The following is a 20,614-nucleotide window of genomic DNA, read 5'->3' on the forward strand; positions in this document are numbered from 1 at the left end:
TCATGTGACTTGCTTCATTAGGCTTTTTGCTGTGCTGTTGTCTTAGTTAGGCTTTCTGTTGCTGTGAAGAGACACCATGACCACAGCAACACTTATCAAGGAAAAACATTTCATTGAGGTGGCTTACATTTTCAAAGGTGAAGTCCATTATCATCACGGTGCAACATGGTGGTGTGCAGGCTGACATGGGGAGTAGCCGAGTGTCCTACACCTTGACGTGCAGATAACAGGAAGTGGTCTGTCTCACTAGGTGTGACTTGACCATATATGAGCCCTCAAAGCCCACCTCCATAGTGACGCACTTCCTCCAACAAGGCCACACCTCCTAACAGTGCCGCTCCCTTTGGTGGCCATTTACTTTCAAACCACCACAACTGTGGTGTTCTAGAACCAAATTTGAAGCATCCCTGAGGTATGCCTCTGTTGATTATATTTGGTTTTAGGTGAAAGATAATGCCCTATACACTAGAGCCCTGTGATGATATCATCTTCCAGCACACAAGTCTAAAGCCATGTGAAAAACACTAACTGTGTTTTCTTAGAGATTCATGCTATCGCTCACTTTGTTATCCCACCTCATCATGTTTAGTTCTATTGTGTGTGCATTTCCTGACACTGCACCAAAGTGAATTGTAATCTGTTTTTAAACAGGTCAAGAGTATTTCTCCTGATTTGTCTCCAGTAACCACCTACTTCTTTTTAGCTGACTTTGTAATGCCCCTAGATTGTGGGGTGGGGGAGAGAGTTTGTGTTTGTTTTTATTTTATGAATCGGATCCTTACTTTAGAAAGAGTTAAGGTAAATCAGCTTCAGGAAATTCCATTCTCAGCCAAAATAATTGGATTAAAGTCAAGGATCCTTAAGAAAGAAAACAGCAGAATGGTTGGGATTTAAGTACAAGTCTATGAGTTACCTTTGTCTCTGATTTTAACATATTTTACCTTTTGCCCTTACCCAGTAGTTTTCCCCTTCACATTTTTAATGCTTTTTTTTTTTTCCAGAATCTTCAGCTACTTGGAGCTACAGCCATTGAGGATAAATTACAAGACCAAGTGCCTGAAACCATAGAGACGCTAATGAAAGCTGACATCAAAATATGGATCCTTACTGGGGACAAGCAAGAAACTGCCATTAATATTGGTAATTCACCCCCCTCAAATTTTTAAGTCCTGATACTCTCTAACAGGCCAATGTGTTTTAATAAGATGAATTAAAGATGCTTTTGTCTGAGCATGAGATAGTTAATCTGAACAGATGCAAGAGGAGGGGCAGGACTGTAGGAACAAACAATAAAGCCAGTCTCAGTAGGCTCTGCCTCCCTTGCAAGAAGCCCCACCCTCCAACCTGGAGCAGGTACATGACATCATTGCCTTTTCCCTTAGTGAACATCTCAACTTTATGTGTATTCGTATCTAATGTACTTAATTCTAACAGACTGAAATGTATAGAAGGATAACTTCTAAGAAAACCTCTTCCTATTCCAGAAAGAACATTCTCTCAGACTGTCCCAATGGTGGTGTCCTGGCTAGTTTCTTGTCAGCTTGACACAAGCTAGAGTTATCTGGGAAGGGGAATGTTGTGGAATATTTGTTTAACTATGTAAAGATGTGTTGCTGCTTTTCCTTGCCTGTCTAAGGAATTGCTAAAGCTGAATGGCCAATAGCAAGGGAGGAGGTATAGGCAGTTCTTCCAGGCAGAGAGAGTAAGTAGGAGGAGGAATTTAGGCTCAAAGAGAAGAAAAAAGAGAGATGCCAGGGAGACACCAGAGGACAGACAGACAGACATAGAGAGGAAGCAAGAAAGTAGGACATACTGAATGAAAGAAAGGTAAAAAGCCCTGAGGCAAAATTTAGATTAATAAAGACAGGTTAAATTAAGTTAAAAGAGCTAGTGGGACAAGCCTAAGCCTAGCATTCATAAGTCTCTGTCTTTATTTGGGAGCTGGTTGGCGGTTCAAAGAAAAAATTCTAACTACAGAGGAATGTTGATTAAGAAAATGCCTCCATCAGTTTGCCTGTAGACAAAGCTGTAGGGCATTTTCTTGATGAATGATTGATGTGGGAGAGCCCAGCCCACTGAAGATGCCGCCACCCCTGGCCCATGCTCCTAAATGATGTAAGAAAGCAGACTGAGCAAGCCATGAGGAACAAGCCTGTAAGCAATGTTCCTCCACAGCTTCTGCTTTAGGTCCTGCCTCCAGGTTCCTGCCCTTACTTTCTTAGATGATGGGCTGTGGTATAGAACTGAAAGGTAAAATAAACCCTTTTCTCCCCAAGTTACTGTTGGTCAAGGTGTTTATCACAGCACTGGGAAGTTTACTCAGACAGATGACAAGAGGGGTAGACACTGTAGACCAAGATATCTAGTCTAAGGACTAGAGGCGTTCCTGTGCCTCTGCCACTCAACTGAGCCACCCTTCTGGGGAAGAAACTTGCTTTCCACTTCTGCTCTCTCACCTGCTGAAATAAACCTTGACACCTTGCTTGCTACACCTGTCCCCAAGTGTGAATTTTTCTAGAACACAAGAGCTGAGATGGCTGCTGGTAGTTGCGATCAGAGAGAACACAGGAGGAGGCAACCTCTCCTCATCCACAACAAGATATTTTAAGACTCGATATTTCAAGACTCTAAATGTGTAAGGTTATTAGGCTCACCTCTTTGTTTACTTAAGGCCCCAATGCCCTCTTTAAAGTTGCAGGGGGGTTTTTGTGTACAGCCAAACTAGTTCGTACGACCACACACACACCCTCTCAGACCTTGCTGACTGGACATTCAATTCATCGGTGGCACGTGAATGTAACATTTCTTCAGTTGTCTTTAAGAGTCTAGAATTGGACCAATGACCTGTTTAGCTGCTAGATCTACTTGCTATGGCCAGAAGGTGTTTCTAACACATAGCTATCAGTTGGCTTTCGCCCTACAGGCAGTTCCCAGACCTTGCAAAGTCTTTGTGTTAGTCCTCACAAGCTGCTATAACAGAGTATCACAGGCTAGGTGGCTGAAACAACAGAACTGTATTTCTCACATTTGGGGAAAGTAGAAATCTGAAATTTGAGGCAATACATGACTTTTCAGACCATAGCAGGCCACAACTTCACTTAACGTTCATTACCTCCTTAAAGGCCCTTTATCCATGCCATAGTGGGAAGAGTCAAAGATTTAGCACATACATTTGAGGATGGGAGAGATACAATGTGATTTGTAATACAAGTCTCACAAAGAAGAAAGTATTTGGTGTTGTTCAAAACCTGTGATACTAATAATATGGAAAAGGGAGAGTCATTTCTTCTTGTATGGATAGTCCAAACACTGTAACATATAGATTCACTTCTATATACTGATCATGCACATTACATATAAAACTCCCCAAAGTTGAACATTCATGTTATACATAGCATGGAACCACACTTTTAGAAGGTCATTGCTAAGGTCTCTTCATCTCAAGTACATTTAATAAATAGACCATTTAGTTTTAGCAGTCAGCCTAAATTGTCCTTGAAATATAAAAACTTATATCATAAATGTATAGTATATTTGTATTAGTATTTTCTAGAGGAACAGAACTTGTAGAATGAATACATATATAATTCTCCACAACTTCTCTAATTTTATATATATATATGTGTGATATAATAAATTCTTATATATATTCATTCTACAAGTTTTATTCCTCTAGATATATAGATACAGATATATAGATATAGATATATGGAATTTATTAGAATGGTTTACAGGCTGTGGTGCAACTAGTCTAACAATGGCTGTCTACCAATGGAGACTCCAAGAATTCAGTAATTGTTCAGTCCACAAAACTGGATGCTTCAGCTGATCTTCGGTATATCCCAGAATCCCAAAGAAGTAGGCTCTAATGCCGGTGAAGGACTGAATTGCTAGCAAGGGTGAAAGCAAGCAGGCAAAAAGCTTCCTTCTTCCATGTCCTTCATCTAAGCTACCAACAGACAGCGTGGCCTAGATTAAAGGTGGATCTTCCTACCTCAAAAGATCCATATTAAACATGGATCTTCCCACTTCAAATGATTTAATCAAGAAAAAAATCCCTCACAGGTGTACCCAACTCCATGGGTTTTAATTAATTCCAGATGTAGTCAAGTTGACAACCAGGAATAGCCATCACAAAGTCTGTGTAATTTAATAGAGATTTATTGACTTTTAGGTTAGCATACAAGCAATGGATTTAATTGTGCCTTCTCATACTTAGATTTCTTCCTTTGTTCTCAGCTGTTCCTCTGCCCTCCTGTGATTCCTGCCCCTCCACTGGTTCCCTCCTCCCCCAGATAGTATGCCCGGTCTACTTTCTGATCACAAGGGTCCATTACTCTCTTTCCACCTTCTCAAGACTACTTCCTTGCTTCTCATGGCCCCTTTCTAGTTTCATGACCTACACACACACACACACACACACACACACACACACACACACACACACACTTTCAAGTCATAAAAGAGAAAACCCTGTGTAGTACTTATTTTTCTTAGTCCATACATGTTTTTCTTACAAAAGTGACATTTAAACTGTAAAGCTATTGGGCCCTGATTGTTCCCAGGAAATGGTAGAGAGGGTTCATTCATCCAGGCGATGGCCATAATGTCTATTGTGTCTACAATACCTGGCTCCAGTTAAGTGCAAGAAAAGGTAGGGGACAGAAGAAACCAAATATCTGTCTTGTGAGCTGAAGTCAGGGAAACAGACAACTAATTAGAAAAGTGCAAAGCTGTTGTAGGATATTTTGATTGCACTCTGACATTCCTGGGACTGCCAATAAATTTTACCTTGAATCAGAGGGCGGAGTTAGCTTCCGGCTGACCAGAATTAGCCATAGAGAGTTTGGAGGACACAGGGTATAGAGAGACACAGGAAGTAGTAGGGAGGGGCTTAGAAAGATTCATGGCTCTTTTGGATTGAGGAAGGAGAGAAAGGAGGTTACTGGTCGCTTCTCTGCTGCTTCTCGGATCAATTGGAATTTTACCCTGATATCTGACTCTCGAGTTTCACTTAATACTAGAACAATATAGATAATTGCTACACAGAGCATTTTAGAAAGCAATGATTACTATTTTAAAATAATGTCAAGGGGCTAGGGATAGGACTGTGTCAGTGCTTGCCCCACAAGAACCCACATAAAACAGCCAGTGTATGTTTGTAATCCCAGTGACAGGTGGGCAGGCACAGACTCAGCCTGGCCTACTGGGTGAGCTCCAAACCAGCGAAGGACGCTGTCTCAACAAAAGAAGGTAGATGGCAGTTGAGGAATGGCACTCACATTCAGCCTCTGGCCCCGCATACATGTGCATACATGCATGTGCACACACACACACACACACACACACACACACACACACACACACACGTCATATGGGAGGAGATAGGGCACTGCACAGAGGGAAATCGGGAAGGACAGACCTCAGAGGAGGGGTTTGCTATGGGTGACAAGGCAGCAGTTGTTGTCTGTTGCAGAGACAGCATGTAGGAGCCAGACAGGACAGCAGCGCCAGGCCTTGAAGAGCCTCCGGGTTTGCTCTTAGTGTCCAGGGAACACACAGGATGCTACTCCAGAGGGAAAGACGTGATGCGTTTCCTGTGGACACAGACTGTGTGCCACAGCGACAGCGGTGACATGAAAGCAGAGTAGCCAGTGAGAATGCTGCCACATTGATCCAGGGGGGTGTAATGGTGGCTTTCAATTTCTTTCCTTTTATTAAAAACAGAATTTTTCTCACATGATATATCCTGATCACAGTTTCCCTTCCCTCTACCCCTCCCAGTTCTTCCCTACCTGTTCTCCCTTCTGGATCCAGCCCCTTTCTGTCCCTCATTAGAAAACAGCCTTCTGGGGATGATAATAAAATAAGATAAAAGAAAAACTAACACCTTGAAATAGGACAAAACAAACAGAAGGAAAAGAGCCCAAGAGAGGGTACAAAAAATAGAGAAGCAGAGACCCACTCCTTCGCGCACTCAGGAAACCCATGAAAACACTAAACTGGAAGCAATAATATATGCATAAAGGACCTGTAGGGTAAAGAGAGAGAAATATATATCATTAAAAACATGCATAAGCCCTGACATGACACTATGCAAGGTTTTTTTCCCCCTGGAGAAAACTTAAGTTTTATTTACAAGCAGCTACCAATTGGAGCTAGTTTCTGGGTTAAGATGGGGGCAGGTGTCCACTCTCCTTTCAGCTCTAGGACTGACAGACAGGTATAGAGCCTGTACAGGCTGCCTCAGTCTCTGTGAGTTCACCCGCACATGGATCCTGTTGCTTTAGAGGGCCTTGTTTCCTGGGTGTCCTCCATCCCCTCTGGCTTTTACACTCTTTCTGCCTCCTCTTTCCAAGGGATTTAGTGGAGGCATCCCATTTCGAGCTCAGTGTTCCAAGGTCTCTCCTCTGCATAATGTCTGGCTGTGGGTCTCTGTATGGGTTCCCATCGGCTGCAGAAGGAAGCTTCTCTGATGGTGGCCGAGCAAGGCACTGGGATTTCAGAGGCAATGAGTGTCAATGACACTGTTATCGTTTTTTGTTAGTGTGAGATGAATCAGGTAGGGTTGCCTGTGTTTCTTCAGCTATACCAACTGTATCAAGCCAATAGAATAGGCAGACATGGATTTAATACAGAAGTGCCTTTGTCACGGAGGGAGTACAACAAAGTAAGAGAAAGAAGGGCAAGAAAATGATGCCACGACCCTCCAGGACAGGGAGATCATGGGGGCCAGCAGGTCCAAGAGAATGATCCACCCTCCTGCACATATCCACTGGCCAGCCTTACTTCCATATCGGCCATCACAAAGGATACAATGCATATGCTTGGCTGCTTTCAGGATGTGGAGACACTAAACACAATTGTGCCATATTGCTTATGGAGGCAGCTATAAATGATGTCCTTACCTCACACCCCTCCTAATGGTCAACAAGAATATTTCATTTTTAACTTCCTATTCGTCAGGAAAACAACCCATACCCTTCCCTGTCCATAAGAGTCCTCTTCCGGTGTTTGATCATTCCATTGCTTTCCAGCTTCGCTTCTTTCCAGAAGAATTAATGGTGCCTATTTCTTGTGTGTCCCTAGGACACTCCTGTAGACTTCTGAAGAAGAACATGGGAATGATCGTTATAAATGAAGGCTCTCTTGATGTAAGTGACTATGTTCTTTGTCTCCTTCTTCCCTTTCCTATATCAGATATCTGTGGAAACACTTCATTGGCGTGAGGTTAAAAGATAACGTGTACTCTATCACCATCGTTCTGTGTTAACTGTGCGTACAACTCTGAACAACATTAATGTGAACTCACTCACATTTTACACACATGTTAGCTAAAAGAAATTGCTGTCTCATTTCCTTAGTGTTAGAAAACAGAAAAGCTGCTTCACAAAAAACCCTGGGCCAGTGGGTTGCTGATGGCCTGTGTCTCACTCATATAAAATCTTGCATTTAGTTAGCTTCCAATGTTAATACATATTTCTGTTTTAAAGACTTTTTGAAAGTTAGGCTAAGCTGATACGAAATAACCGTGCCTGCTATGAAAGAGCTCTTATTGTTTGTTTATATGAGGTTGTTTTTTGGGGGTTGGGGGGGGTTGTTGTTGTTGTTTGTTTGTTTTTGTTTTTGTTTTTGTTTGATGCCCTAACTACTAGGATGAAATACTTAGCAGACTAATATGTAGGACAACTGACCTGCAAATACTTTAAAGCAAGGTGGCTCCCTTGACTCTGCAAATATCCACTGTAATTTCAGGTGGAAGACAAAACAGGGGAGGTGATGATTTGGCACCTGCTTAAAATAGTCATGGTGACGCAAGCAGCAGAGAGAGCATTGGTGGTCAGGGATTTGGGTGAAGCTGCAAGGCTGGCCGGCCGTCTGTGTTGAGAGATGGTGAAGAAGTCACTGGGGAGAATGCTTAGAAGTTGGCTGTGGGACAGAAATTCTCTGAAAGATGACCTGATTGCAAATGTTTTAATTCCTCATCCTCAAACCCTGATACTTTTTCCTTTTCTTGTGAGATCTTTGAACAGCCTGTAGTGGTGTGTGGTTTTGCAGCAGTATCATCATGGCTCTGCATCATACACCCTTCTGCAGTTTCCCCACCTTCCTGTCCATTTGCTTTGGGTTGCCAAAGCCAAGATAGTATCTCATGAACAAAGGCCACGTGAGCCCTGCCCTCCAAAAGCCGACACATAAGGAGTGAAGTAAAGGTCCCCGAATAACAGCACCAAACAGATATGTAGGTGAGGAAGCTGTCTGTGATGGGGCTTCCAGGACATGTTAGGGTGTTTTCATAAAAATAATAGTTAATCTGGTAGAGGTGAGTCATTGAGTGAGGAAGAATACTTGAAGCAGAAGGTCCTTGCAGTGAAGATCAAGCCATACTTGGAGAACGGAAAAGAGAACATTGACCTTGACCATAAGTCTACAACTTGTTGAAGAGTGTTGTTGGAGTAAGTAGATGCATGTGTGTGGATTTTCAGTTCCAGGGAACAGTACAGATCGTAGAAAGGGGACCACCTGTGTTTGCATCTAAATTTTATCTTACCACTTGTGTCTTTAACCAGAGAGCTCTTCTATAGCTGACGGATGTTTCTCCATGTGCAAACTCAAGTTGGGTTTTTTGTTCTTGTTGCTGTTGTTGTTTTACACTTCTTCATTTATTGAATGTGTGTGCACACACATGCCATGGCATGGATGTGGAGGTCAGAGGGCAACTTTCAAGAGTCAGTTCTGCCCTTCTACCACCTGGGTTCCAGGGATCGAACTCAGGTCAGCAGGCTTGGGCAGCAAGTGCTCTTACTCACTGAACTTTCTCACTAGTCCATACTCCTTACTGTTTGTTTAAAACAAATGATACAGTTAAGAGCTCTTGCAGAGAGGACCCAGGTTCAGTTCCAGCACCCACGTGGTAGTTTACAGCCACCCCTAACTCCAGTTCCTAAGGATCCAATGCTTTACATACCTGGAGGCAAAATACGTATATTGCATAAAACAAATACATCTAAAAGCAAACTTTAAGAAAATCATCCCCCACACTCTGCATACTGCTTTTTGCATTTTATGGGTTGCCTTTTTGCAGTTGCTATGTCTTAGCCTGTGTGATGCACATGTGAAGCCACTTAATTCTTTGCTGTGACTTGGGACTTGTAAGGCACCTAGAAAGAAGTGACAAGGTTAGAGCTCCGGAGATCTCGGACCAAGCAGGGCAAACTGGGTCAGGTTAGAGAGCATAGCAATACAGAATAAAGAGCACCTTCCTCAACCTCATGCATATTAGAGCGATGGTGGAGAGACATGTTTGGAAGGGCAGGGAGGCATGGATCTTATGTAAAAGATCAAAATAAGGGGAGGAAGGAAACCCAGTGCCACCAAGGATAGGGTGTAGGAACAGCTCCAAGACTTGTCCCTGGAAAAGGAGCCCCAGGGAATGGCCCAAACGGTATTACACACACGCTGCTCATAGCATTGGGGGTGGGGGGGATGAATGTTCCACCTGCCTGCTGGGGTCTGGGCTTTTTCAGTTCCCTGGGCCACAGTGGTGAACAGTTGCTCTAACACCAGGAGGATCAGGATCCTAGAACCAGTGGGACTGAATGCCAAAAAGCAAGTGTGTTTCATTGCTTGCTTCTGGAGTTAGGCTTTTCCCTTCTGGAGCGTGTGGCAGCGTGCCTGCCTTTATTTTATTATGCTCTGTCATTTTCCTCTGTTTCTCAGGTAAGCATTGCTTTAAGTGTCTTAGATACCAAGCACTGTAATAGGCTGAAGGGAGAAGGTGACATATCAAAACCTTCAGTATACAGTGTCCCAGTTCGCCTTCTCTCTCCGCGATAAGCACCATGACCGAAAGCGTCTTGGGAGGAGAGAGTTTATTTGGCTAATAGGTTACAGTCCATCATCAAGGGAAGCCAGGGTGGGAACTCCAGGCAGGAACTGGAGGCACACTGCTTACTAGCTGATTCCTCATGGCTTGCTCAGCTAGCTACCTTTGTCGTATAGCTGAGGCCCGTATGTTTAGGGATGGCACCTGCCCACAATGGGCTGGGTCTTCCTACAGCAATTAACAACTAAGAAAATGTCCCCATAGACATAGCCAGAGGCTAATCTGATGTAGGCAGTTCCTCAGCCAAAAATCCCTCTTCCCGGGTGTGTGTAGGTTTATGTCAAACAGATAAAACCCATCAGTATGCATACTATATTGTTAAGACAGTGGTGATGTCTTCATTATTAGATTTCTCAGGTGGTATCTCAAATTGAGAAACACTTCAAAGGTACTTTCACTATCTTTTTCTAAGAAATAAGAGAGAAGAGACTCTGGGAACACATAATTTCACTGAGAGCAGGGACTGCTCTGGCTTATCCTTCCAGTGCCCAGTAAATTGCCTAACACATAGTAAATACTGCATAGATACCTGAGCAGTGAGTCATCACGTAATTTTAAATTAAGGGCTTCCTTTAAAAAAAAATGTGCATCGGTTTTCAATTTGAGGTAATTCATCATATCTGAAGCCTCCTTATGAATTCAAGTAGTTCAGGGTAGGAGCCAGACACTGTGGCTCATTGGATTAACACTCATTTACCTGCCTGTGCTTAGCTGCCAGTCTTCCAAGCAATGTCTGGGGAAGGTTTTTCTCACTGGGAGCTGAGGAGTGGATTTACAAATCTGGCTGTCTGAGGTCAGACCTCCTGGGATGAACTCATTTGTTTCCCACCAGGAGACGAAGCATCACTTTGCACAGTGCCTTTCTGATCCCTCATAAAAGCGTGAGGCTCAGAGTTCAGGCAAATCCTGAGAATTGCTAGAAGGCCTGTAGATAAATCATTATTTGTATTTCCCATTGCAGAGGGACTGAAAAACAACCTGTCTGTATTCAGACTGTACTGATAGATAGCAAGGTGTGAGGTGATCGGTCCATGGACACAAAGAACAATTAACAAGTAATAAACTGAGGAACAGAACTGTCTCAGGAATGAAATTATGAATGTGTGACTTATCGGGTGCATTGGGATCATCCTCTGAAACAGCACAGTGGGGGCCTTAGACACTGAAATCAGCTTCTTGGAGTCATCGTCTAGCTGTCTATATGTAATGAGACTGTTACCTTGGGCAGAGCATTGGTGTGGTGAACATAGTCCTCGGAACAGCAAAAAGATGTTATGAAACGTGGTAGAGAGGACTATTCCAATAGCTTTCTGGTTTTGCTTAATGCACATTTTTATAAAAGTGTATCATTTCCCACCTTTAGTATTTTTCAGAAGGTAGTAAGTTCTGGCTGCAGGCCATCTTTCATATGAGTGATACATATTGCTGTATACACTGCCCAAGTTTTCTACCAAACTAATGTTAAAGTGGAAGAGCTAGGTCTCCTGTTACATCGTTATAAAGAATTATATTTTGAAAACATCTCCTTTCTGCAGTTGGCACAGCAGCACACGCCTGTAATCTCGGCACTCAGGAGGCAGAGGCAGGAGGATAACAAGTTGGAGGCTAGCCTGAGCTACATAGGAAGATCCTATTTCTGAAAAGAAGGGAAAGTTACTTCTGGTGATTCTGATAAAGGAGACATTTGTCTCCCAGAAAATAGATTGTCCAAAAAGCGTCACTGGGCTTTCCTGCTATCTCCTGAGTTTCGGTGTCAATAACCTTCCTGAAACACACACACATACACACACACACACACACACACACACACACACACACACACACACACAGAAAAACAAACTTTCTGGCCATTTTAAAAACCTTTAAATAAATGCATACAAGCAGTTGAAGACATGCGCACTCAGTGTCTCACTCTTCAGACCTGATTGGGAACCTGGCAGGCTCGCCAACCTCCACTTACTCCCACATTCTTGGTGACAATGAAGGCATCTTAGGCAGAAAGACTTGTTGAGCTTTTTTAATTTAAAAATAAGAATTACAGGTTGTGGAAATGCCACAGTGGATAATACACTTGCTGCACACACAGGTCCATACCTCTGTTTAAGTCTCCAACATCTACCTAAAAGCCATCATGGTGGCACATGTCTTTAACCCTAGAGGAAAAGAAATACAGATTCAAGGAACTTTCTGGCCAGCAAGCCTAGCTGACCTGGCAAGACCCAGGTTCAGTGAGAGACCTTGTCTCAACAAATAAGAAGAGAAACCCTGTCTCAAGAAATAAGTAGGAGAGAAATAGAAAAAACTGTCTAAATATTGACCTCCAGCTTACACACACACACACACACACACACACACACACACACACACACACACACACACACACGAGAGAGAGAGAGAGAGAGAGAGAGAGAGAGAGAGAGAGAACACATGTGCATATGCCACACATACAAAGAAAGAAAAGAATTTCATGGGTAAGCATCATTAAAAGACATATGAAGCTGATCAAAACCTATTAGGTAATCAACAGATCCTTTCCATAATTTGTATGATTTTTATCATGTTTCTTTGGACCCACTCTCTTAGGGATCCTGATTATGCTCCTGCTGGGCAGCATTTTTGTCAACAGAGTCAGGAATTTCAATATGCTGGGCTCATGGAAATAGGCTTTTCCCCTAACCCCACCCAGTGCCCAGGAATGATCCTACAAACCTCTCAGGAACATCTCACTTGTTTACTGACTCATCCAGTACATTCTTTTTATATTTCCTGTAAATCCTTCAGTCTATTGAAAAATAATTTATTCAAAATATGTTAAAACTGGAAGCATTTTAAACTGTGAGGCAAGAACTTAGGAATCTTACACTGTGACCTATTTTTACTTCCCAACTTCTAATTAAAGTCTCTCAAAATTACTGAAAATTGTTAGGGAAAGACTAGGTTTATGTTAGGTTAAGAAAGGTAATTGTGAGCTTACTCAAGTCCTTTTTGGTATGGCAGCACTGTGGATCTCTAGAGATATTTCTAGGTGGTCCAGCATTTGTTTGTTATTGTTATTTTTGTAGTTGTTGGGTAGATTTTTTTTTTTATCTTTAAGATTTATTTTATTATTTGTAATTATGTATATAAGTCTGTGTGTGTACATGGGCACCATTGCCTGTGGAGGCCAAAAGTGTCAGGTCCCCTGGAGCTGGAGTTACAGCTATGCTCTGCTTGATATGGCTGCTAGGAATCAAACCTGTACCCTCTGGAAGAACAGCATGTGCTCTGAACTGCTAAGCCATCTCTCCAGCCCCTGGTTTGATAGCTTGGATCTAAGTTTTTGCATGATTAGAAAAATCTTGAAGACATGTCTCATTGCAATAGCTCCAAACTGCACCTCCGTTTCACCTGACAGACCTAGGGTAGGTTGGAGACTGTTATGTTTGAAGCCACTTGTAACTTCCAAGCCCATCATTCTTTGGGTCTCCTGTGCCCCTCCTTCGCCTTACATGCGTCTAGCATCTCTTGTGTAAGAGGAATCTGTGGGCTCTCCGGGAGGAAGGCGTAGATCGTACATTCCTATTCTAAGGTAGCCCCCTTTCTGCTGTCTGGCTTCCCCTTGGGGAACAGCTGGAGAGATGGCCTCTATTCATTGATTCAGTTAACAAGATTGATGTTCAGAGAAATAAATTCTCTCCGCTCACAGTCAAAGGCTCCTGCATTTCCAAGTTCCTAACCAGCCCCACTCAGCTCTGTTCATGTAGGAGTGGTTTTTCTAGACTATCCCTACTGTTATGGACGTTCACATCAAGACAACCCGCCTGGTGTTGTGGGAAGCTATGTATCATCTGTCCCCTAAGAAAATGTAATTTGCTGACTTTCTGTGCAGACGGGTTGCTTTACTCCAGGCCATGACAAAAAAAAAAAAAAAAAACAGACAGAAAACCCCAAGGGAGGGGACTCATTTACCTCGGACTTCAGTCTATCACAGCATACAGTGTGACAGTGTGGCGGAATCCATGTATGCAAGATGACGCGGCTTCTCCTCGAACCTTGGTAGAACAGGAAGCAAAGAGTAGGACTGGAAACTGGGCCAGGCTTTACCACTCAGAGGCCTGCCCCTGGTGACATACATCTGCCAGCTAGTTACCATGTTCCGGAAGTTCTACCACCTGCCAAAACAGCTCTTTCTCCTGGAGGGCGAGCACTCAAAACACGAGCCTCTGAGGAATAGTTTACATTCCAGCCGTGAGGCTGTGTGAAGGGAACTCTTGTGCTTCCACAGGATTCCGTGCATCGCTGTTCTACTCAGAAAAAAGATCCATGGCTTGTAGTTATTAAACAACATCTCAGCCGAGCAGTGGTGGCGCACGCCTGTAATCCCAGCACTCGGGAGGCAGAGGCAGGCGGATCTCTGTGAGTTGGAGGCCAGCCTGGTCTACAGAGTGAGTTCCAGGACAGGCTCCAAAGCTACACAGAGAAACCATGTCTTGGAAAAAAAAACAAAAACAAAAACAAACAAACAAACAAAAAAGTCTCTTTTGTACCAGGTGCAAGAGTGAGGACTGAACAACAAAATCCTGTTTTCACCTGAAAAATCCTAGTAGGCAGATACTCTTAGGCCTCTTTTACGGCTGAGGGAATCTAGAAAGGGACTCTAGGCCAGTCACAGACAGGTAGGTGATTCTGCGGGCTTAATTATTTGACTCCAGAGCATAATATATAAATTTTTCCCCTTGCCTTCAGCTGCCACATTTGCGAAACAAAAGTCATAAAAATATCTGTCTCCTAGACAGGCTATTATGAGGATTAAACAAAACAGTGCCTGTTAACTACTAAACACAGTGGCTAGCATAGAGCAAGTGCTGGCAACCGTGTGCGAGCCAGAGGTGGCTGTGCGCTGCTGCCTCCCCCTGCCGCGGCCTGGAGGCCTCTCAAGACTTCCACTCGGGTATAACTGAGACTCTGGGCTTGCCACAGAGGAGAACTTCAGGAGGAGACAGTAAAGTCAGAGTGGGGGGTTAGGGTGAGATTTCAGTGGGGATTTGAGCATGAGTTCATGGGAAGAGAGAGATGCTAGGAAAAGAAGACACGCTCCACGCTCGAGCATTGGTGTGGGCGTCACAAGAGGGTCGCCCTTCAGTATGTTGGCCGTAGCCATGAGACGGTTTGGCTCTTGGGGTACATCTCAGAGAGGTGCTGAGATGTCTCCCTGTCTTGCCCCCTCCTTTTCAGTCAGTGAGATTATGTGGGTGTTCGGGGGCGCTTTGGACAGGGTCACAATCTGCAAAAGGTCCTCCGTGAGTTCCAGGAGTTCCACAAGGAGATTCAGGTGTTTTATAGTTTTCGTTGCTGTGGTTTTCTTTTTTTCTTTTTTTAATTCGCTTTACTAGAAATGGAGTTTATATGAGATTTCTAGTAGGTATATGCGGCTTTACAGTTAGGAAAGGAGGAAGGTAGTGGACTCTTAGACGTTACGCATAGTGCATTGCTACCTTAACAATCTTACTTGGAAATCAGTCTAAAGAACACTCTCCAGATCGGCAACTCTCACAGCAGTGTTAATTGAATTTGAATGTCTCATACCTAGCTGGTGAGAGGCTTCAGTCAGGCTAAAAGGTGGGGGGCATCTTCTCATCCCTTGTTTCCTTAATCTTCCCCTGGTTTTGTACCCTGCCTTGGTAAGCACCCCGGAAATACCATGATGACAGTCTTCACTGTTAGGATTTCTTCTCATTGTTGTTCGTGGGAGAGGAGCGTTCTTCATTGCCAGCTGCCACAAGAGATAACTTTGCACGGCTCCCTTGCTCTGAAATTGCTTCCCCTCTCTATCTAACTGGGGAATGTGGCCCCAAACCTGCCATAAGTTTGATTATGGATTCCGGCATTTCCTCTCTGATATATTTTACTGAAAATGAATTGTTGGCCACATTGGAGATTAAGTTAACAAGCATTAAAGAAATATTTTTTCCAACACCTTGGTAAAAGAAAACCCTTCAGGAATTGCTAATTTTTTTCTAGAGACATTTCACTTTCTAACACTGAAAATTTCTACTATAACATATTGGACATTCCGGATATAAATGCTGAAGTTGTCATCTACACCCTTTTAAGATTGACTTACATGTTTTATGCAGACAAACCTCACTGTTTTGGGAACCAGCCACCAGTAAATGGCTTCTGAAAGAAATCCAGAATAAGCAAGTTATTGACTTGACTCCAGAAGAGGAAGCAGGGAGAAAAAAAAAAAAGGAAAATGCGAGCTACTTCAGGTTTTGTTTTGATATGTCTCCTGAGTCTAATACAATACATTTTGTATTGCTTTGAAAACTAGTTTGGACAGGTTTGAAACCACACTGAATTCAATCCACTGCCTGGGTTGGTGCTTCAACACTGACGTTTCTTTTGCCGTTAGCAAAGTCCTTCCAGCCCGAGGTCGCAAAGTCTTAAGATGGTAGGTTAAGGTGTTAGTGGCGTTCCTCTGTCTGAAGCTACCGCCAAGAGCTTTCCTGTAATGCCCTGTGGTAGGGAGCTTGTTTAGATCCTGTAAGTTGCACTACTTACCCCCAGGAAGAAATGTAAGCATTAGTAAAAAGTGAAAATGATGTTTGAACAAATCGTCTGTTCCCCATGCCTCTAATTTAAGACCGTATCTGCTGGCAGCCAAGAGTATGTGATTGAAAAAGTCTCATCCAACACACTGTTTGGTCTCGTTTGAATTAAATGTGTCCCCTTTTGTAAACACGATACAGCGGGACCGGCTGGTGTACAGAACCCTGAGTCAAATTGTTCACAGATTCACAGAGTCTCTGTTTCAAGAAATTCTCCCACCCCCAAGTCTGAATATTCTTTACCTCATTCCGCCGCCTAAACATCTGCACTCTTCCCTGAGACCTAGAATTTATGGCTAAGTGCTTTCTACCCAGGCCGCTCCCTTGCCGCTCTCCCCACAAATTGTTGACATTTCTGAGGGCACACTTCTGTCTTTTGCTTTCTTTCCATCCCTCCTGCCCATACCTTTGGTGGGTCAGAACAACATTAAAAACAACAGTCTGTGAGAAAGGACTGGGGAGGTGCCAGGTGTACCCCGAGGCATTGCTCTGTGCTCCTGTAGGTAGGACCAGGGCTGTGGGACCATGTTACTGATGGACCCTTTGCGCTCACATGCTCGACACCACAGCATCCTGATTTTCCACTCTTGCTACTCCAAATCCAGAATGTGCTTTTATCCACATCGGGCTTTATCTTTAAATAACTATACCTCCTCTAGTGCCAAAATGACTCAGTGACAGGATTCTGCATCCTGGAATCATTGCCACATCTTCCAACTTGTTTCATTAATCTTTCACTCACCCCCAGGGCCACAGAGCAGCTAGAAGAGGATGCCCTTCTGGAAAATTCATGGAATTCAGTTTTGCCCGTGTGAGAATTGTACACAGAAGCTGTTTAAGACACACAGAGAATAATAGGAACAGTGTGTGTTTGGGCTCTGCCCTGAGAAAGTACTGCAGATAATGAGTCTTCCATATTCCTCCATTCATTAATTGAAATTACTAAGCAGACGGGTCCAGCATTCTCTTTCTCTGAGTCTGGGAAACAGTTGCTCATAGGCCTCAGTACTTACCTTCTTGAGACCGTTGATTTGGTAATTTGCTTATTGCTTACTTTCAGAAAACCAGTGGTATATTCAAAGCGACCTCTTCCTGGCTGGATTGAAGGCAGTAGGAGAGACTGGATGTCTGCCGACCCAGTCCCTCCCAGAATGCTTGCTTCCTTTTGCGTTTGAATCGCAGCCACCACTGGAGAATATCTAATACCAACCTCAAAATAAGTGTTTAGGAGCCTCTCAGTGGTGGTTTAGAATAATTACCATGAAGGCTTTGGTAAAAAGCCTTTATCCACAAAACTATTTAAATTATATAATTGCGTCACCATCTCATTCTTCCTTTTCCTGGATTGATCTCTCTTTGCTGCAGACCCCGACCCCGACACCAAAGCACAGGCTGGCTGCACATTCGACACTCCTTTCCCTCACTTCTGTACCCCAAGTGAGACTCGATCCTCCCAGGGAATTCTCTCCCTTATGGAACCTATCATGATCCCGAATCGCAAACCTCTGCTGAGGTTTGCGTGCAATTTTCCAGCACTCCAACTTCCTCCTCTTACCTGTTTCCATTTTGTGACCCTTGACCTTTCTCAGATGGCATGACCCCTCTGGGAGATTGGACTGTTTTCTCATCTACAGTGCTTTATATCTACCCTCCTTCAGGAAAACCCGTATTTGTATATCAGCAAAGCATGGGATTTTTTTTTTTAAATCTTTCCCCCCTCTCCATTATCTCTAGCAATATATATTGATGGAATGCATTTGTTTGGCTGCCTTCCACTAAGCTACTTTGGAGGACCTCTCTGACCATGTGGTTTTAATGACTTCACCTTCTGTCTGCCCTTACCCATTTTGGAGAAATTGCTTTATATTGGTTTGGTTCTATACACATATGTTTTTAAATATTATATTCTAATTTAGGACAGGAATTTAGAAACACCAAAGGTTTCGGTCAGAAACTCTGTCAAAGAGCACTAGCTCTCCTCACTGGGATGCATACTAAACGGACCAGTTGTATATAAATGTAGTTTCTCTCCTCTCTCGAGTGTATATCCTTTTACTGTAGCCTGCAGTAGCCGAAAGAGCAGTTGATATATGTATTGCGTATGTGTATTTGGTATGTCCAGTGTTCCACTGAATCAGTAACACATTGTAGAAAAATAAGTAATACCCAATGGTTTGTTCAAGTTGTTATTACAGGAGTCATAACTCACTCTTTAAGAACGTGCTAACATTGTCCATACTTGATAGAGTCAGACTGTGTTATTAAAAATGCTCCTGGAATGTTCTGTTAATTTGCAATTTTAGGGTGTGAACATTTGGAGAGCATAAAAGTAGGAAAGAATAAAACATGCCACCAAAATAGCTAATAAAATATGTTTAGATATCAAGTTCATATATGTTTTCTTTTTAATATTTGCCCTTAAATTATGGTAAATTAAATACAAAGTAAAGCAAGCCTCCACTGTCCAGGTGACATTTATCTACATACTTAAAAATATTCAGTGCCTAAGAATTACCCTAATAGTGCTATAGCTGAAGAATATGCTAGAAAAACCAGTTTTATGTTTATCATTAATTATTTTAAGGAAACATATATTCAGTTGCTCATACAAGAACATACAAATCATCACAGAGAAACTCCATTTTACTTTGTAATTTTTGAAATGAGCTATATCAGATTGTTCTGCCTCAGGCAGAAAATTGTTAAGGAAAAACAGACATTAATTATATGAATATTTCTCCTCCCACCATGTACCAGGAGCTGCATGCCATTTGAGAAGAGGTGATGTTCTCATTGCTAGTCATGTATCCAGATAATGTTTATGTAATAGAAGGCGTGCTGGGATAGTTGAGTTTTAGCAGCCACAGGTAGATAGGAACATTGTCCTTGGGAGACTTCATAAGAACGTTTAGAGTGATCCCAGGACAGAGTGAGCCTCCTGGATTTCCTGTCGCTCCTCAGAGCTCAACAGTTTGCAGGTGCTACTTCTTCACATAGGCACCTGTGTTGGACCTGATGCCAGAGCGGGATAAAGAACTTGGGTGTCAACTTTGTGCTGAGTGAGCACTGGGTGGGACTCTCTCCACAATAAGAAAGTCAGCACACCACATCATGGCAGTCACTTTGGAGAGTTAACACTAACCCAATCTCATGAATAGGAAAAACAAAAAACAAAAAAACAAAAAAAAACTGGACTCACAGGAGTCCAGTGAATCCTGCCCGAAGAAAGAGTCAGTAAGTGACAGAGCCAGGCTCCAACTCAGGGGACTCTAACGCCACCTCAAATATCAATCTCCCCCCCCCCCCCCCCCCTCTCTCTCTCTCTCTCTCTCTCTCTCTCTCTCTCTCTCTCTCTCTCTCTCACACACACACACACACACACACACACACACACACACACACACACGTTTAGAGGTCCTCAGTTATTGAGTTAGTGGTTGAAGCTATTCAGTATTTCCTCTTTTTTAAGTTTTATTATTATGAATTTCCTCAAAGTAAAACATCTGCTTTTTCCTTCTGTAAGAAGGCCTTATGTAGCACATGAATTATGAACCAAAGGCTGTGGAGCCCCCAGCTGGATCAGGCCCTCTGGATAAGTGAGACAATTGAATAGCTTGATCTGTTTGGGAGGCACCCAGGCTGTGGGACCAGGACCTGTCCTTAGTGCATGAGCTGGCTGTTTGAAACCTTGGGCTTACACAGGGACACTTTGCTCCGTCTGGAAGGAGGGGAACTGGACCTGCCTGTACTTAATCCACCAGGTTTAAATGAATCCCCAGGGGAGTCTTGATCCTGGAGGACATGGGAATGGAGGGGAGGGGCTGGGGGGAAGGTGGGGGTGGGGGCAGGAGGAGGGAGGAGAGGGGAACCCATGGCTGATGTATAAAATTAAAACACATAATAATAAAGAAAAAGAAAAAGAAGGCCTTATGTGATACTCTGTATCTATCTGAGATTGAGGAAAACCTTGACCTTCGAACAATGAAGCATGATTAGCTTCCGGAAATGAGTTCTTCACAGTGTGACATCATCACTCCATTTGATGCTGTCAATACCCTGGAGTGGCATGTAAGCCCCAACAGGCAGCCTCAACTTCTCACATCTCCCTTTGACATAGCTGCCTGTGTGAGCTCTGGGC

At 43.2% G+C, this 20,614-nt stretch overlaps 1 protein-coding gene across 7 annotated transcripts in view; it reads left to right on the forward strand.

Moving 5' to 3' along the window:
- The window catches only part of Atp8a1 (ATPase phospholipid transporting 8A1), a 224,799-nt gene that overhangs the window by 131,715 nt on the left and 72,470 nt on the right, over window positions 1–20,614 (forward strand). For all 7 annotated transcript variants that reach the window (XM_036201199.1, XM_036201202.1, XM_036201198.1 and 4 more), the window contains 2 exons: window positions 1,002–1,140; window positions 7,090–7,154. In XM_036201199.1, the coding sequence (XP_036057092.1) occupies window positions 1,002–1,140; window positions 7,090–7,154 (204 nt within the window). The remainder of the gene's footprint in view (window positions 1–1,001; window positions 1,141–7,089; window positions 7,155–20,614) is intronic.

This window comes from Onychomys torridus, chromosome 10, assembly GCF_903995425.1.
Source record: "Onychomys torridus chromosome 10, mOncTor1.1, whole genome shotgun sequence".
NCBI classification, from domain to species: domain Eukaryota; kingdom Metazoa; phylum Chordata; class Mammalia; order Rodentia; family Cricetidae; genus Onychomys; species Onychomys torridus.